Source organism: Spodoptera frugiperda, chromosome 7 (genome assembly GCF_023101765.2).
Source record: "Spodoptera frugiperda isolate SF20-4 chromosome 7, AGI-APGP_CSIRO_Sfru_2.0, whole genome shotgun sequence".
Taxonomy (NCBI): domain Eukaryota; kingdom Metazoa; phylum Arthropoda; class Insecta; order Lepidoptera; family Noctuidae; genus Spodoptera; species Spodoptera frugiperda.
In genome coordinates, this window is record NC_064218.1 from 5363242 (window position 1) to 5380919 (window position 17678).

A 17678-nucleotide genomic window follows, 5' to 3' on the forward strand; every position below is an offset into this window, starting at 1 on the left:
CTCAAACCTTCTTTGTGTGAGAAGAGATGTTCGGTCAGCAGTGGTTACTTATAGGCTGATGATGTTATGTTTCCGACCCACCCTCTGCGTATCGTCCTATTTGCCTGTTCCATGAGGTTTCCAAGTTCTTTAAAAGAGTGATTGGTGAAAGGCTCGTGGGACACCTGTCGTGAATTGGTCCTGACTTATCTGAAAATCAGATGGTTTCCAACAGCAGCGTACCACAATAGATGCGATACTGCGCGTCCACTCGATGTCGGACCAGGCAGTGCCCTGGGGTACCAAAATCCCGTTTGTATCAACTCTAGGCGGACCTTTGTGGCCGCTAGTGTAGAGTAAGGACTCGATTTGCTATTGGTTTCCATGTTGGCAATATGATAAATCGAAATCTTTCATGGTTGGTAAAAGACTAGGGAGGTAGTTTTGAAAAGGTGGTGCGTGATGTTTATGCTTTTTGTATAAATATGTAGTTCTATTAAAATTGGTAAACTATTATTAATTATTACCTTTTTGAGAGTGGAAAATCATCAAATGACGAGGAAATGAATGATTGTCTTGGATTCCACAACGAAATAACTAAATTAAATAACTCCTCTGGTGTTGCGGGTTTCATTGGGCGGCGCTGATCGCTTACCATTAGGTGACTCGTTTGCCTCCTATTCCATAAAAAAATCAGAAGATTTTATTAGAGGAAAAGAAAAAGAAAATACTATAGTTTCCACTTCATTCGGTGTATTTAATGCGAAGACAGAATAACTTAAGCCTAAAGGCATTAATAATTATTGTATGAAGTGGTAAGAAGTTACTTATTTGCATATGTGACTTATGTTTTAATGAGTGCATGAGTAAGTTTATACAGGAAATCATTATTATAAGTTACGCCTGATGAGTTTATGATTATACAATAAGTGTTTGTAAACAAAAACTTATTATGATTGCCATTAATTTTCTGTTATTGAACTAACTTTGACTGTTCACGTAAACAAAGTTGTTTACTTATTTACTCTCTATATACTCGAACGAGATTAATTTGTTATGTTGTTGTTGAAATTTGTTGGGTTTCTATGAATAAATATAATTATTTTTTGGTATAAGCCGGTAAACAAGCAGACGGATCATCTGATGGTAATTAATCGCCGCCGCCCATGAACACCGAAACACCAAAGGCGTTACAAGTGCGTTGCTGGCCTTTGGGGGTTAGGAATTTAAGGGTTGTTGGGGATTCGGGAATTAGAAAGATTGTGGCCTTCGGTAACCTCACTCATACAACGAAAGACAACACAACCGTTGTTTCACGTCGGTTTTTTGTGAGGCCGTGTTATCACTAAATTCCACAATTCATAGAGAATACTAAAGAGTATTGGTTGTTGTTTTGCATCTACTATTCGTCGTTTTATTCATTAGGTAATTGAAATCATCTTGTTGGGATTTGATATACCTGTTTTGTGAATATTTTTTAATTATGATGTTTATTTATCTTGAGACATTCGATGACTTGTGCTTAAGGAAAACTTTAAGAGTAGGTACCTAAATAAAACTGGTTGAAGATTTGTATTATCAATAGATTTTTGATTTTATTCGATAACAATAAACAGTAATAGTTGTTATTTTCGGACCAGTCCTCAACGATATATATTATATTTTTGTCAAATAATGTCTATATACGAACTGCGTAATAGTATGCTAAGTTACTATACATTACCTTTAAGTCAAATTTCCGTACTGCTTGGCAACTGGGCTTCTCGTAGTTGTGCAGTCTTTTTTGTGCCTAAGGCTTAAGTCATTCTGTCTCCTGTATTAAATTAATTTACCGAAGGAAGAGAAAACTATTGTTTCCTTTTTCTTCTCCTTTAATAATATCTTCTGATTTATTGCGTTGCGGGATCCAAGACATTCATTTCCCAGTTTGATAATTTGAACCTCTCTAAATTTTTAATAATTGAATTATTCTAAATTAATCTGAGAAAATTCTTGCAACCAGTAAGTTGCGCGCCGTCGATGTCGCCGCGTCTGCGCACGATAAAGAGTCGCTCTGTGACTCAAAACTAGTAGAGCTTTTTTCAGAATGTTTACGTGAGTAAACCTTTAAATTAGTTCACGAATTATAAACTTCATTTTACTTGCATTGATGTATTGTTTTCTAATCGTTCAACTAAGAAGTTAGCAGCCAGTCAAAAGGCAAATAACCCTTAAAAACAAAATGCGTTTTCTAGAGTAAAACCTACGTAAAGTGTAAATGCAGACGAAAGCGACTTCTAAAACTTTTAGGTTTGATTCATTTAAATCAATTGTTATGAATGACATGTTATAATGTGACTAAGTATGCAGTTGATATATAAGTTTTATATCTAGATCCAGAATGATATACTACTGCCACAATAATTATAGTTATGACCACTAAGACTACCGATTCAAGACGTGTTATAACAACATGAAGTGTTAAATAACATCACAATTTTTTCTTACTTAATACATATAATTTATTTTGTTAAAATAATCACAGAAATCAATATGGAGTTTGAAAAGTTCTAAATCGCTGCACGGTATTAGCGTCCAAATCCGCCGCCGAAACCGCCACCGTAACCACCGCCGAAACCGCCACCGTAACCGCCTCCGAAGCCGCCGCCGTAGCCGCCGCCGTAGCCGCCGCCGAAACCGCCGCCGTAGCCGCCGCCGTAGCCTCCACCGAAGCCGCCGCCGTAGCCGCGACCGTAGCCGCCGAAACCTCTATGTCCGTGTCCGAAACCTCTGTGACCCCACCTACGGAAACGGGTATCTTCGGCTTGTAATTGAACGTCCGCCACCGCCACTGGGGCTACTCCCGGTGCTAATTCACTGGGCGCCGCGTCTATAGGTACGGACGCTCCGTACGCCACACACGTAGCCACCAAAACAGCAAGGCACAGCAACTGCAAAACAAATTGTAATTTCAAATTATTTTTATTGTTAATACTGTACGTTCTGATTCAGGGCACATTCTGTAGAAAAATACACTGAACTTTGATTTTACAGAAAAAAATATTAAAAGTAGATTGTTCTTCGTGTAATTTTTTTGGATTGTTAAAGATTGATTGTTATTTCTTTTTATTATTTTTTCCAATAGTTAATATTACATCATTTTAGATCACATCGTTTCAATGCTACATAGGAGATGTAATTATTTGTAGGAGATTTAAATAGTGTAGAATTGTGTCTACTTACAGTCTTCATTGTTGCGAATTCTGTTCACTAATGTTGTTGGTGGACGATTTGGAGACGTATATATATGCGCGCTGGGACGTGCGCTACTGGTCTGAGTCAGCGCAGGTAAATAACCGCCACATAAAATCATTAATACGGAAATCTTAAAAAAAAGTTATCAAACTGATAGCTGAACTTCTTAAATGTTAGATGAATATTGTTATCACGAATGTAATTAACGAAATGTGATGAATTCATCACAGTTTTTGATATTGGCAAATGTGATTTACAACTTTGATTCAAATTGCGTTTCTATAGCCGGATGTTCGGTTTAGTTTCGTTTGTCTGATGTGTGTGTACATTTTGTCATTGTGGGGAATGGTAGTGAGTAGTTTTCGCACGAGATTGACCCCAACCTTGATACCTTTGGACAAAAACTGTGTACTAGGCAATAACTACGTCACGTGTAGGTACAAGGATGACAAATGATTGAAGATTCCGCGATGTCACATCGTACGTGTGTAATTACATTAAATCCCACATAACATATTATTATTCTAAGTATGTAATATTTGTGTAAAAGGGTATTTACTTTGCTCTAAGGTACCTTAGTTCCGTTAGTTATTGATTATGTCTAAACATTTTTCTTTAATTTCCATAAGTTTATTTCCAATTGCTATTCGTTGGAGTCATATTTTTTTTTGTATTGAGAAAAATATTTCTGTATTTTAGTATTATTAACGTGTATTAAAAATATGAGACATAATTATTATTAGGGTTTTATTATAATTGTAGGTACCTTTATTAATATTCAAAGTCATGGAATTTTTCTTCAATTGATGTTTATTTGCTTTGTTTTTGATTCACAAACACTTTAGTGTTAATTGCGGATCTATCGATTCGCTGGGAAACCCACACATTAGTTGAAGAATTATTATATTTATGCACATACGTATATTCTTTACATAGTATATGATTATGGTGACAAATATAATCATCTGGTTACCAAGGTAAACAACAAAATTATAGAAGTATATAGTTGTTGAAGTACGCGCCCATATTACTGTGTGCATTCCTTGTGTCATCTTGGCGATCCATCTCAATTGTACCTTCGTTGGAACAAAATTCAGTCACATAATTACTACACCTTATGTAGTTGCACAATATTTCATAAATGACTAATGTTTTATGATCATCTCTCGATACATGCCGTGTCATTGTGGTTTTAAGAAGACGAGCATTAAAAAATTTACATCTATTCATAACTAAATGATTAAGGAGCTGGTATAATTCCATATAAGTGTTATAATGGTCTTAACTAGGTACTTATTGTTTGTGATTTATCCTGCACTGAAGTGCATTACGTAGGAGTTTCACAAGCACGCACGTAGTTTTTAGATGACGGCCGAAATGCCTCAAAAGCCTCTTCTCACACGGAGAAGGTTTGAGCTATAACTACCAAGCTTGCTCAATGCGGGTTGGTGATTTCAAACTTATAAATAATTAGAAATTATAGGTACGCCCAGGTTTTCTCACGATGCTTGCCTTCATCGTTTGTCGCAGTGGTGTCTAAATAATCTTAGAAAGTACATATAAATCGGAAAAAGTCACATTAGTTCTTGCCCTCCGTAAGTTTCGAAAACGCCCGCACTAAGAAGCGGGCGTCTTGAATCTCCGGGCTTCCACGACGACCCTCCGGCCTCCGACCGAAAACTCGTGTAAATGTTACAATATTATAAATTAAAACGTTTTTCTAGTTTGATGACATTTAATTGAGATGATAATATTGTAATTATTTGATACCATATAATACGCAAATGAGATAGGTACCTACTTAAGGTAAAGAATCGAATTGCTAATTAGTTACTATTTGACTTGATTTCTTGATTTTGATTGAATATGTATTAAGTGTCTATTTTTGTATGTTGTAAGTAGTTGCCCCTATATGTTGATATAGCGTGATAAACATTTTTATATGGAAAAATTAAATACGTATTCAAAATCGCTGGTCCCGCTGTAAATTCCAAGTTACATACATAAATCCTAAACATAATGAAGTTGAGGTAAAGTGTTAATTAAAAATTAGGTATTGTACTAAATATTTATCGTCTTTATACTGTTCAATCATATTAAAATTGACGTATTGTTTTTTATATGTTTCCTTTATATAGTATGACATTGTTGTAATTTTATTTATTGCTCAAGATTGAATTTGCAGTATGTGATTCGCAGGTTGGAGTCCAAATAAACAAAATAAAAATATAAATAAAAGAATATGGACAGTAGAATTATACGATACTTATAATGTAGCGCTTAATTGCTACTAAACATAATGCTAGGTTAGAACGTGTTTGTGAAGAAGCTGGGGCGCCCTGCGGACTCTCCGTCCGCGTACCGGCCCATTGTGCTGCTCGACGAGGTGGGAAAAGTCTTCGTAAGGATAATTTCGAACCGCCTCGTCGCGCACCTGTCTGATGTTCAACCAACTAAACATTCTGCATTCCTAAAACACTATACATATAATATTGAAAAATATAATAAAACTACTGATACAAAATAAAGAAAAATAAGAAGTATTTAAAATAGAACAACATTTTTACAAGTCTTATATTAATAGGATTATAAACTCCGGATTGGTCGATTTTTTCACTTTATTAGTTTGGAACAAATTAAATGAGAAAAATAATAATTACTAGTTCGACTTCATCGTGAATTCCCGCTTTAATTAATATGTGCTAATGCTTATAACCTATGCTATGATTATCATCTATATCTATTTTATGGTTATGCATATGTATATAAACGATGAATGTTTTGTCATCACTCTATCTATAAAACAGCTAGATCAGTTTTGGTGACATTCAGTGTCGAATTTTAAGTCTCCTCCATTATTCATCATCATCAGCTTATAAGTGACCATTGCTGATTAAAACCCTCTTCTGACACGGAGAAGGTTTGAGCATTAATCACCATGCTTGTTCAATGCGGGTTAGCGATTTCAAACTTATAATTAGAAATTATAAGCCCAGGTTTCCTCACGATGTTTTCCTTTAGTCAGTGGTAATTTAATAATTTTAGGAAGTATAATACATTTAACTCGGAAAATGTCCCATTGCTACATGCTGTTGGTAGATTTTGTACACGCACTCTCATACCTAAGAAGCGGGCGTCTTAAAACACCGGGTGATTCATCTTGAGTAGTTGAATTTACTATACGGCCAGCTGTTAAGTTCCTATTCTTGGTGGCGAGAGAGACGCACTCGTGTGATTGATGTCTTTAAGATTTTTTTTTATCTTTCAACCTTTTTGGACGTGACATGATTCAGTACGCACTGTTTACTCTTTTACCCTACAAGGAATCATCAAAAGTCGCTAGTTTTACACGCCGCATTTACTTATATCACTTAACTATCTGAAAAATTGTCGGATACAAAAAAAGTAAAATGTCCTCTCGATAAAATCTTACGCACTAAATTGTACAAGTTTTTCGTACGTTATATAATTACGTTAAGTACTTGTGAGTGCCAAAAATGCCGAGACGATGATCCCTTTATCTGGACATCCGTATGTAAAAAATAAGTAGATAACATTTACTATGTAGAAGTACCTACTCAAGAAGTTATCCTTCACCTTTCGTTGACATACCAAAATGACGAGTTGAAAAAAGTAATCCGCTATAAAGTGTCTGCAGTTGCATTTGTTATGACAGTGACAGATCGGTAGGCAATAATAAGTTTTGGAGGGAAGAAGCCCTCATTCTTGAGAGATTGTTCCTTTATAAACATACTTTCGTATCTATATACTTATATAAATTCACGTCCTCTCTCAAGGACACCTTACATCAGGACGGATCACCTGATGGCAAGCAATCGCCGCCGCCATGGACGTCAGAGGATTTATAAGAGCGTTGCCTTTGGGGATTAGGAATTGAATGGTTGTTGGAGAAATGGGGATTGGGTTAGACTGGGAAAGGAGGGGAGAGGTGGTAATTGTGCCTCCGGTAACCTTACTCACACAACGCAAGCTTTGTTTCACAAAGGTGTTCTGTGAGGCCGTGGTATTACTATTAACTCCGGTCGAGCCGGCCCATTCGCGCCGAAGCATCAATACTAATTTGTCAATGTTTGTTACCTACTTTGTTTTGTTTGTTACTTTCCTTTCCTTCCGTTCATGGTGTAAACAATGGTTCCAAATCCCGGTGACGTTACTGATTAGAAGGCGTAATTTAATCAATTTCTACCGTATAATTAATTTATCAATTGTTTGTAAGTGAAAGGTCATTAAAAAGTTTAAGGGCTACCTTCAGAAACGAATGTCAAGTTCACGACTTTCATGTCAATCAAGGTAAACAGGATAACAGGGACACAGAGATATATCTTTGTAATTGTTTTTAAATAATAATGGTTAATGTTTTTTATATAAAATTGCCCATTCGGTATACAGGAAAGTCAGTCGTTTCGGCAGATTAATTTATTAGGAATTGTGAGTTTCCTTGTGCTGGTCTTTGAATCGCAACCGACAAAAAGTTCGTATCACACTAATATTATAAATGTGGAAGTTTGTTTGATTGTATATTTGTCCATCAATCACGTTGAAACTACTGAACGGATTATGATGAAATTTGGTATACAGACAGGGTATGAGTTGACTTGGGTGGTAGGATATTTTTTATCACCCGGGATCGCAGGCGAAGCCGCTGGCAGAAGCTAGGTAATGAAATATTTATTTACACTGAACCTTGTATTCTTTTATTAACCTGTTATTATATAATGTTAAAATAATTGAATCCCAAACAGTAATTTAGAATTAAACACCTGTTAAATAATAATAAAAAAATATTAATTTAATAAAAAGATAATCTATTAATAATAAATGTATGCGAGATTTAGGTGCAGATTTGCAAACGAGTTAATAAAACTATTAAGTTTGCATCATATTTATTTACATAAAAAATATAATAGAATGAAATATGGCAATACGTATGAAATTTATATTTTATTTTTTAACCTACCATTGTTATGGGTATTCTCTGAATGTCATTTGGAAGTGTCCTCTACAGGCGATCACTTATGTCAACGTGTGTTCAGTTGCTGGGCGAAAAGTCGCTTGACTGAGTTTGAGATGAAACAACTATTTTTTTATGTGATGCATATACTTTTGTTTCGGGTATAACGCCAGATTTTATAATTTACACTGCGACGACACATGACAAGTGAGAGATGACAGAAGTCACGCATAGACGATTGTCGAGCAAATCAACGGATGACGTTATAAATCCTACATCGCACATATGAAGTTTACATGCGTATAAACACCACAACGAACAAAAGTTGAGCACAAATCCTGCCAGGCATGATCACTTCGCCTGGTCGGAGGATCCTCATTTTTTTAGGGAACTTTAGTCTCTGTTGTCAAGTATTTATTTCAATTAAACCTAAAAATAGGCACTTTTGAAACGACAAGGAGTACGAGAAAAACTTAACGTAGACACATACACACAGGAGGAAAAATTTGTATATGGTTATGTTTTTGTAACAAAAAAAGTAAGTCTAGCAGGGCGGATACATAGTTGAGAATCCGAGCGTAGGAGGAAAATAATCCCATATTTTTATTTATAAAAGTCACGGTTGCACAATATGAAGTCAGTCTAATAATAGATCATCATAAAAATCGAGTTTTCCCTCCTACTACACCTGCCAATTTAGATATTCGGTGTTACATATTTTGTTATATACATATCTTTAACTGATGTAAACACTAGTATTTTTATGGTATAAGTTGCCAAACGATCACCTGATGGTAAGTTATCACCGCCGCCCATGGACATCCGAAACACCAGAGGTATTACAAATGCGTTGTCGGCCTTTTGGGGGTTAGGAAACCAAGGCAAAATGTCACAAAAAGGCAAAATGTCAGTCTTTTACGATTTTCTGCAAAACGGCAAGTTTTATTCTTAAAATACCTAGATTAAAATTCGTATCCAGTTCGTACCTAATTTAATTTCTGCAGTTTTTGATTATTGGAGGTATCTACTCATATTCAATTATGATAAAAAATTACGTGAGTATAAAACTAGTAATTTAACAAAAACGAAGGATTCAAACTCGGCCATAAAGTGGCAATAAAGGCGTTATCTATCTTATGCTACATACCAGATTTTTTATAAGATGGGAATAATATATTATCCAATGACTTCTCCCGCCTTGGGCGAGGCGTGACTCACACTGTATGTGTTAGGTAGGCTCTTATGGACTAAAAACCACCCCGTTCCTACTCCTGCTTTTCTAGCTTTACATATTTAATGAGCTACAGCATAATTAAAAAAATGGCTCAAATTAACAGACATGCTCTCAATTGTGACGTGAATTATAGAAGAAGCGAAAATAGTATGCCAAAATGGGGTCATTTGGCATTCTATTGTTTTTGTGCCTATTCGAATGGGAGACAGTTACATACATGTATGGTACACCAGTACCCTTAGTACGAGTTTGTTTTACATTATACGAAAACGAAGCGAGAGCGCGTTCGGCGCTCTGATTGGCCCGCTCAAATGAATCAACTAATCTGAGCACCGGACGCGCTCTCTTTTTGATCTCGTTAAACGCAGAACAAACTCATACTAAGCTCTCTGTAAGATTATTATTATTGTTGGGTCTTAATATTTGTCATCGAGTCATACGTACTTAGGGCAAACCTGTATACTTGTGTTTCCTGATCCTCTTCTGACGATTCACATAAGTGTCACCTCATTGCAATCATCATGTGTTAGTTACACAAAAAGTGATCTCAGGGATCACTGGACTATGCCGGATCTTAAAGCACAAGTCATTTGCGTCATTCACTATTGAATTGAATTACTTGATCGATCATTATAAATATATTGAAAGATACGTTTGTCATGTGATCATCACAGTCATCATCACTTGACGTTTCTTAATCACCCTGATTGTAGCAGATTTCATTACACTGCCTTGCAGGTCGAGTGGGCACGAAGGTTGAATGACTTGCCTTGGGTGAAACGAGAGGGAGCGTCAGACTCTTACTGACTAAAAACCACCCCGTTCCTTCTCTTGCTTTGAGCCGGAACTCTGGTACCCTGTTACGTTGTACGCAGTTCCGGATCGGGCATCAGCCCTACTAGGCCCCATCTGTGGTGAAGTCGATCCTGAATATTGATTTTAGGATTTTGGTTATTCTGAATATTTCGCAGTAATAGCATTGAGTCTAGAATTTTATCAAGTTGGTGGCAATGAGCTCGCTTCCAATGCATGGAATTCATAACATAACTGATGTAAAGTGGTTCCCACCTTAGGTGAGGCCAGAGGGAGTATCAGACTCTCTCTGAGTAAAAACCATAACCACCCCGTCACTACGTCTGCTCTTTGAGCCGGGGCCCCGATAAACCCGCTAGGCCAGTCCGCAGCTGGAATTTAAAGGCAACACCAACTTAAAGTTATGTTATTATGCCATGTAGTAGTAAATCAATCTATCTTAAACTACAATATTGCAATAATATGTTAAAATCCTGTATGTAGATATACACATAACCAATGTCATAACTATAATCCGTATGTAATTTGATTAAAATATGTTATTATGTATTTGCTACGCTATATTGAGGAAAATAAATCATTTAATATCCTTTTGATACATAATGCACTCATAGATATGCTAAAAATATTATGATTAGATTAGCTGATCTCATTTTAAAACTATTTTCATATCTAGTTTTAAAGATAGGTATCATAAGTTTTATAAACAGCACGAGTGAGATATTCTTAAGACTTCACTAATTGGTCATTGTTGACATAATCACAGAAACACTGGTAGTTGACCTTAATCTGACTTTTGGTATTTCCCAAAGATGGGCTGACATCAACTAATATCCGATTTTCATCAAAATCTCTTCATCGATCCATTTCAGTTTTCTAGATAGAAACTAAAATTGAAATTGTTCAATCAAAATTCTTGAATGGACGAAGCGAAACATCTTAAATAAAAACTTAAGCAATTTCGTAATACCAGTGCGGTCCAATTGTATTACTCCAAGTAATAGCCTAGTCGTAGGTCGTGGTTCGAAACTAAGCAAGCAATTTCGCGTGTAGATAATTGGTTAAAACAGGAATGTGTAAAAAAGCTTTACGATTAAATTGGGCTATTATAGTTTTTTGGTTAGATACAATAAACATTTTTGTGGATAGATTTCAGTCTGGTTCTCACTTTGGTTGGTTGGTCAAAGAGTTATAAGGGTTTCCTAATATTCACGGGACATAGGGTTAGCTCACGGGTGATATAGACATATTATTCCATCATAAACATTAATTCCTGAATTGATGCTGAACGCAGAAAACTTCTAGATAGGGCAGTAGCAAGCGACCTGCATTCAGCGACAATCCCATTATCAGGTTTTCTATCCATCTCGTGGTTGGACATACTGCGCTTGCCAGTATATGACCTTCATTCCAGAATTTTTTTACTCGTAGGTTCTCATCGCCATATGCCCCGCCCACTAACACTTCAACGCCAGACCAGACACATAACTTGTTATAATTACATATATGTATGGGCTAGTCGTCCCTAGACAAGTCTTCTTCAATCTTCAGAACCAGTCCCAGGTCACAGCCATTTGTGGTATTTTTTGTCAATATCAAAACGATTACCATTTTTTGGATGCTTTTTATACAACAGACGAATTTATAGTTCGGTGACCGGGCGATAATAATTAACACATAACAGATGTTGGGGAATTCTATATGGTCATTAAGTATACACCGCACATTATAAATAAATAAACTTTTAGTACTTATAGTCGACTTATTGTATTTGTTGAATCTCAGGTGACTTATTGGTACATCCCCGAGCCCTCTTATAAAATTGTTATTACGAAACCATTTATTATTATCTTATGAGCTACTTAACTCTGGAATTTGCATAGTGTGACATTTTAACGAATAAAAATAGGATAGATACACATTTTTTTTGAGGGAAACCCACCTATGTTACTTTTGCCGCTTTGGTCTAGGGGAGAGGGAGTGTCAGACTGTTACTGACTAAAAACCACCCCGTTCCTCCTCCTGTTTTTTGAGCCGGAGCCCCGGTAAACACGCTAGGTAGTCCGCAGCTCCGGTTGAGACATCAGCCTTACTGGGTCCCATCTGTGGTGGTCTGATGGCATTTCGAGGCGCGTGCGGTATGCGTCGCTCCTTTTGCAAGGATTTGGTTCTGGTCGGGCGGCGAGCTACCCTTGCTCCGACGGCGTGCGTGGCCAGCTATCGTCGCGCGATCCGCGACACCCGAAGTGTCTTTAGCGGTGGCTGGGGCGTGAGGAGGTTCGTTCTTCATTTATGAGATTACGTTTAAATTACGAGGTTATGTTGTAAGTACTATAGTTCTAGAAGTACACGGATAGGGTTGGGTTTTTCTAATAAAATATTTGTAAAATGTTTATTATTCGTGGTCGTCGAAATATTTTCGTTCGGTTCTTTGTCCTATATTGGAGTTATAAGGAGAGTCACTCCATTATGAAAAAATCAAATAAATCTGTATAGTTCGGTAAGGAACTTGTAGTTACAAAATAAAAATTAGTAAATTAGCTTTATTATAAAAAAAGAACTCTCTTTATAACAAAATACAATTGAATTTTATTGATTAATCTAATTCACATCACTGACATACAAGACTTACCTACATATAAACACTTTCAATAATAAAATGCATAGGTCATAGGTAACCAAAAAAATATTAATAAACTTAAATAGAAAGAAAAAGAAATATATTGCAAGAAGAACAATAAAGAAACAACGATGGATGTTTATAGTGCATGCCTACATCAAAAGGACTGCTACCACCTCAGCGTGGTGTGGCGCGCAGTAACATCAAAACGGAATTTCAGACGGAACCCTGCAAATAGAAATGAAGGAAAAAGTATAAATATTGCTCTAATAGACTTGATAATACTTATGTGTAACTGATAGTATAGGTAGTATAAAATGAAATCGCTTCCCACTGTCTGTTCCTATATGTAAGTATATGCTTAGATTTTTAAAACTACGCACCGGATTTTGATGTGTTTTTTTAACATATTATGTTATAGAGAGGACCCAAGAAGAATAAGTGCTAGTACTAGCTAAGCTAGAAGATAAATATAGAGTAGGAATAAAAGTTTCTATTTATGTGTTGAAATTGTAACACACCACGGTATCCTGATTCTCGACACAAGCTGTTGAAGTCGCCATGTTTTCACTATTTGTTTTCAGTAAATTCTCGCTTTCAGTGGTATTCTCAAAATTCTGGTTGGCTGGTTCTGATTTAATTACGTTATCCCGTAAAATTGGTAATATTTTAGTAACTATTGTTGGTTTTTGAATGGATCTCTTAAATATTTTACTATTTGTAGATGGAATTGGATTTGCACTCTCATAAATTTTTGCTAACATATTTTCTATGTAAGGTGATAAAGTTTTTGTTGTCGTTTTATTGTTAATTGGTTGAGTTCTACTCTTAAGTAATTCGGTGCTTTGAGCAACTGATTTAGTACTTTGAGTAACTCTTGGATTACTTTGAGTAACTGTTGGATTACTTTGGGTAGACGTGACAATACTTTGAGTAACTTTTGGATTACTGTGAGTAACTGTTGGATTACTTTGGGTAGACGTGACAATACTTTGAGTAACTTTTGGATTACTTTGAGTATCTGTTGGATTAATTTGCGTGGCCGTGACAATACTTTCAGTAACACTTGGATTATTTTGAGTAACTGTTGGATTATTTTGAGCACTTGTTGGACTACTTTGGGTAGCCGTGACAATACTTTCAGTAACTCTTGGATTACTTTGAGTGACTGTTGGATTACTTTGAGTAATTGTTGGATTATTTTGAGTGGCCGTAACAATATTTTGAATAACACTTGGATTACGTTGAGTAATTGTTGGACTACTTTGAGTAACCGTGACAATACTTTCAGTAACTCTTGGATTACTTACTGTTGGATTATTTTGAGTAACTGTTGGACTACTTTGTGTAGCCGTGACAATACTTTCAGTAATTATTGGATTACTTTCAGTAACTGTTGGACTACTTTGGGTAGCCGTGATAATATGTTCAGTAACTGTTTCAGTATTTTGAGTCCGCTTTGATGTAGAAGAATTTACCTTTTCAACGGTTGAAGATATTTGCTTCGTTGTCTCTTTTGTAGTTGTTGCGGGTTCAATAAAAACAGACGGTTTAGCTATAGATTTCACTAACTGTTCGTCCAATGTGGATTTTAGCAATTTATTCTCAAGGATGTCACTATCGACTTTGTGGTCTTTATTTGATATTCCAGATATTGGGGTTCTTGTCGGTCTTTGTCTCTCTACAGGTTTTTCTGTCTGTTTAGTTTTATCTTGAAGTTTGAGTTTATTGTCATAACCGCATTCCATTCTATCACCGCGAAGTCGACAACCGTTGCCTAAATCGATTATTTGATCAACTTTATTCAGTCCGATGTTCTTTCCATAGCCACATAGTATTCTACTACCGACTTCAAGACATTCTTCATAATCTTTTGATTTCCGTGCGTTGTTATTAATTACTAAGTTTAATGGCTCATTTGGTTCGTTTCGGACCTTTCTTATGGGCATTATATCCCTATCATTTTCTAGATAGTCGTCTGATGAATCAGATGTTGGCAATAGAGGATCGAAGATACCATTTCCAAAGTTAGGAGCGAAATTGAATGTCAATATACCTTTAGGTATAAGCAAACATATCTGAAATGTAAATAAAAGGTAGGTTGATATTTGCGTATTTCCGAATAGAACAAGATAATTTCCTAGAAAATGTAAGTATGTATATAAAATGTTATTTGGGCTACATATTAATTCAATAATCATCATCAAAAAACGGAGAGAACAGGCCACGTAGTAATCATACACATACCAATCTAAGAATTAAAAGTCAAAACACTTTAAATATTATTTAGATTTAAAGTCCCAGAATTATTTTTAAACTGACTAAAACTTATTTAATAGGATATCTATCACATTAACTTATTTACGTACTTAATTAGTTAATGGATCCTGCATTATGGCTTGCATTACGTTTATACCTTTCTCTATTTCTATTGAACCTAACCTCTCTGCCTATCCCACTTTAGTATAACAAAAAACTATCTTACCAGTAACGTTATTGACATTGTATATATTTTATCCATAATCCATAAACCTAGGTATCGGCTCAACGCCGACGTTTAGATTTGATTAATTTAACTTTACGTTCATAATTTTACAATTATATACTCGTGTTTTCTTATGTACGGTCTAGCAATACGCTTTGAAGTTCACTTTTTTATTAAACTAGTAGCTCGCCCCTGCTTCAGTCGGGTGTTATTCTCTGACTTGCATTATTCACCTTTGGCATTTTCGTTCTTAAATCAAAGAGATATAGGTGATATAATTCAAAATCAAACATTTTTTGTGGTATACTCAGTGTATAAATATTTGTGCAAATTACACAATACTTGAATCCTACTTATGTATTGCTTCTAATATTACTAATACCTGCGCATGAAAAGTGTTAATAAATAGGTAATCTAAGTGGTTTACAATGTTTTATATTTGTAGCACGGGATTCCCCTTGGCGTTCATTAGATACTTAGGTGCAAAGTCCAATATATCACATAGTCATACCTGTTCATTGCATGGCTCCGGGTTTTATGGAGATCAAACAATTGATTTGTTGGTTGATAAAAAAATCAGAAACATGCCAATCTGTTCTGGAGTAATACCCTAGTTGATAATATCATAAACTAAAGACAAAAATGATATCAAACTCATAGAAATTATTGTCAGTTTTCGAACGAAACAATTTAAGCCAAAAGAATATGTCAGAATTCCGATCAAAAATATTTATACTTTATCTGACTTTACCATGATAATAGCGCAATAGCATAAAATACAAATGTAAAATTAACAAAAAGAGTTATATGGAGCAGTATGTTTCGCAACACACAGTGTAAATAAGAAAAGAACAAAATGTAAATAATCAATATGAACAAGAAAAATTCATATTAAAATACTGAAATACTCCTATACCTGCACATTTAATTTAAATTTTTAAATTCACAATGATCAGAGCAAATATCAGGGCTTCAAAATGGAACGTAATCAAGAGTGCGTCCGATTTAGTAATAGTAAGTTGTTTGTATTAATTAACTAAATATTTTGTTCGCACTTTAGAATTCATCTTAGCTCCTGAAGCATGTATGTGCTACAAGGATATTGAAAAAAGTTCGGTTTTTAAACGTTCTTAAAATTATAGAAGTAAAGACTGAACATCTTAAAACCGTACAGTTTTCCAAGATAATAAGTTATTCTGAACCTCTTTGTCTGCAATGGATTGTTCAAAATTGCATTGGATTTTGTTTACAGATACCTAAAAAAAGAAAAGAGAAATCTTTGCCTGCCATAAAACTAAACCAAGAAAAACGAAATAAAAAACATATCAAAAACGAGAATACCACAACTACTCAACATGGGGCAGGTCTAAATAAGATTTACGATATCCAGAAGGAAGCAAAAGGAAAGTCTAGTCTTGCGAAAACAGATAAAAAGTCCAAAAAAGGTGGTAAGAAACACATTAGCAAGCCCAGTAGCACATACGCAGAAGAACATCTGAAAATAACAGCAAACAGAAATCAAGACAGACCAAAGAAACCAATAAGTAAACAGAGAAACAGTGAAGTAAACCAAAATAAAGTACAAAGTAAAAGTGTTGAAACACCCATCAAAAGACGTAATCGTTACTTCAATGAAAATAAAAGTTCGGTAAATCTTTAAAACACAGCATGGAGATCACTCATATGACTTTAATGAAACTACAAGTAGTACTCGTCCACAGAAGCATATTACAACTAAATAATTTTTACCTACTGGGTCTACTTCGTTCATTTTTCGTATATTGTCAGCCAAGATGATAACAAATATGTGGTTTAAATTAAGTCATAAGAGGTATCCCCATATGGTATATGCAATTTTAAGAATGATGATAAACTATATAATGACGGGTCATTATTTATTTCAGATTACTTTAAACTTGTCAAGCGATCCAACTATAAACATGTAGACCCTAAGGTTGAGACGAAAAGTTATATTTTATCCATAATGAAGAAATGTAATAATGATAATAAGGATTTAAAGAAGAAGAGTCTGCCCAGGACTACACAAACTAGTGCCGAAAGTTTAAGTAGCAACAAGAGTACTAAGAGCAAGGGTACAAAGACAATAAAACATAGACTTAGAAAACAAATATGGCACTGGACGAAAAATTCTATGAAACGTAGTGAACACTGGTCTAAGTTCCTTGCTGATAATAATATAAGTTTAGAAAATTTAGACATAGACAAATTAGACCTCAGTCTAATAGATGTGGACGCACTTGGTATTGAGAATAAATTACTTAAGCGTACTATACTGTGGTTATCTAAATAAAATTTTCGTTCAACTTATTCTCTATGCTTA

The 17678-nt window shown here is 35.2% G+C and overlaps 3 protein-coding genes across 4 annotated transcripts; 1 reads left to right on the top strand and 2 right to left on the bottom strand.

Moving 5' to 3' along the window:
* Window positions 1-2455: 2455 nt before the first annotated feature.
* Window positions 2456-3356, bottom strand: LOC118266488 (keratin-3, type I cytoskeletal 51 kDa). The gene is made up of 2 exons (XM_035579962.2): window positions 3202-3356; window positions 2456-2909 (listed from the first exon to the last, which is right to left on the bottom strand). The coding sequence occupies exons 1-2, from the start codon at window positions 3208-3210 to the stop codon at window positions 2547-2549; spliced, it is 372 nt and encodes a 123-aa protein (XP_035435855.2). The 5' UTR covers window positions 3211-3356; the 3' UTR covers window positions 2456-2546.
* A 9524-nt stretch (window positions 3357-12880) lies between these two features.
* Window positions 12881-15491, bottom strand: LOC118266515 (uncharacterized). Its single transcript, XM_035579992.2, has 3 exons — window positions 15338-15491; window positions 14331-14930; window positions 12881-13080 (listed from the first exon to the last, which is right to left on the bottom strand). Exons 1-3 carry the CDS (start codon window positions 15371-15373, stop codon window positions 13069-13071), a joined length of 648 nt encoding a protein of 215 aa, XP_035435885.2. The 5' UTR covers window positions 15374-15491; the 3' UTR covers window positions 12881-13068.
* A 573-nt stretch (window positions 15492-16064) lies between these two features.
* LOC118266128 (uncharacterized) lies at window positions 16065-17665 on the top strand. 2 transcript variants are annotated; one of them, XM_035579504.2, is made up of 3 exons: window positions 16065-16351; window positions 16590-16980; window positions 17242-17665. In XM_035579504.2, the coding sequence occupies exons 1-3, from the start codon at window positions 16286-16288 to the stop codon at window positions 17646-17648; spliced, it is 864 nt and encodes a 287-aa protein (XP_035435397.2). In that variant the 5' UTR covers window positions 16065-16285; the 3' UTR covers window positions 17649-17665. The 2 variants fall into 2 exon arrangements, with proteins under 2 accessions (XP_035435397.2, XP_050550710.1); XM_050694753.1 differs by having other exon boundaries at window positions 16590-16985; window positions 17242-17380.
* The last annotated feature ends 13 nt before the right edge of the window (window positions 17666-17678 follow it).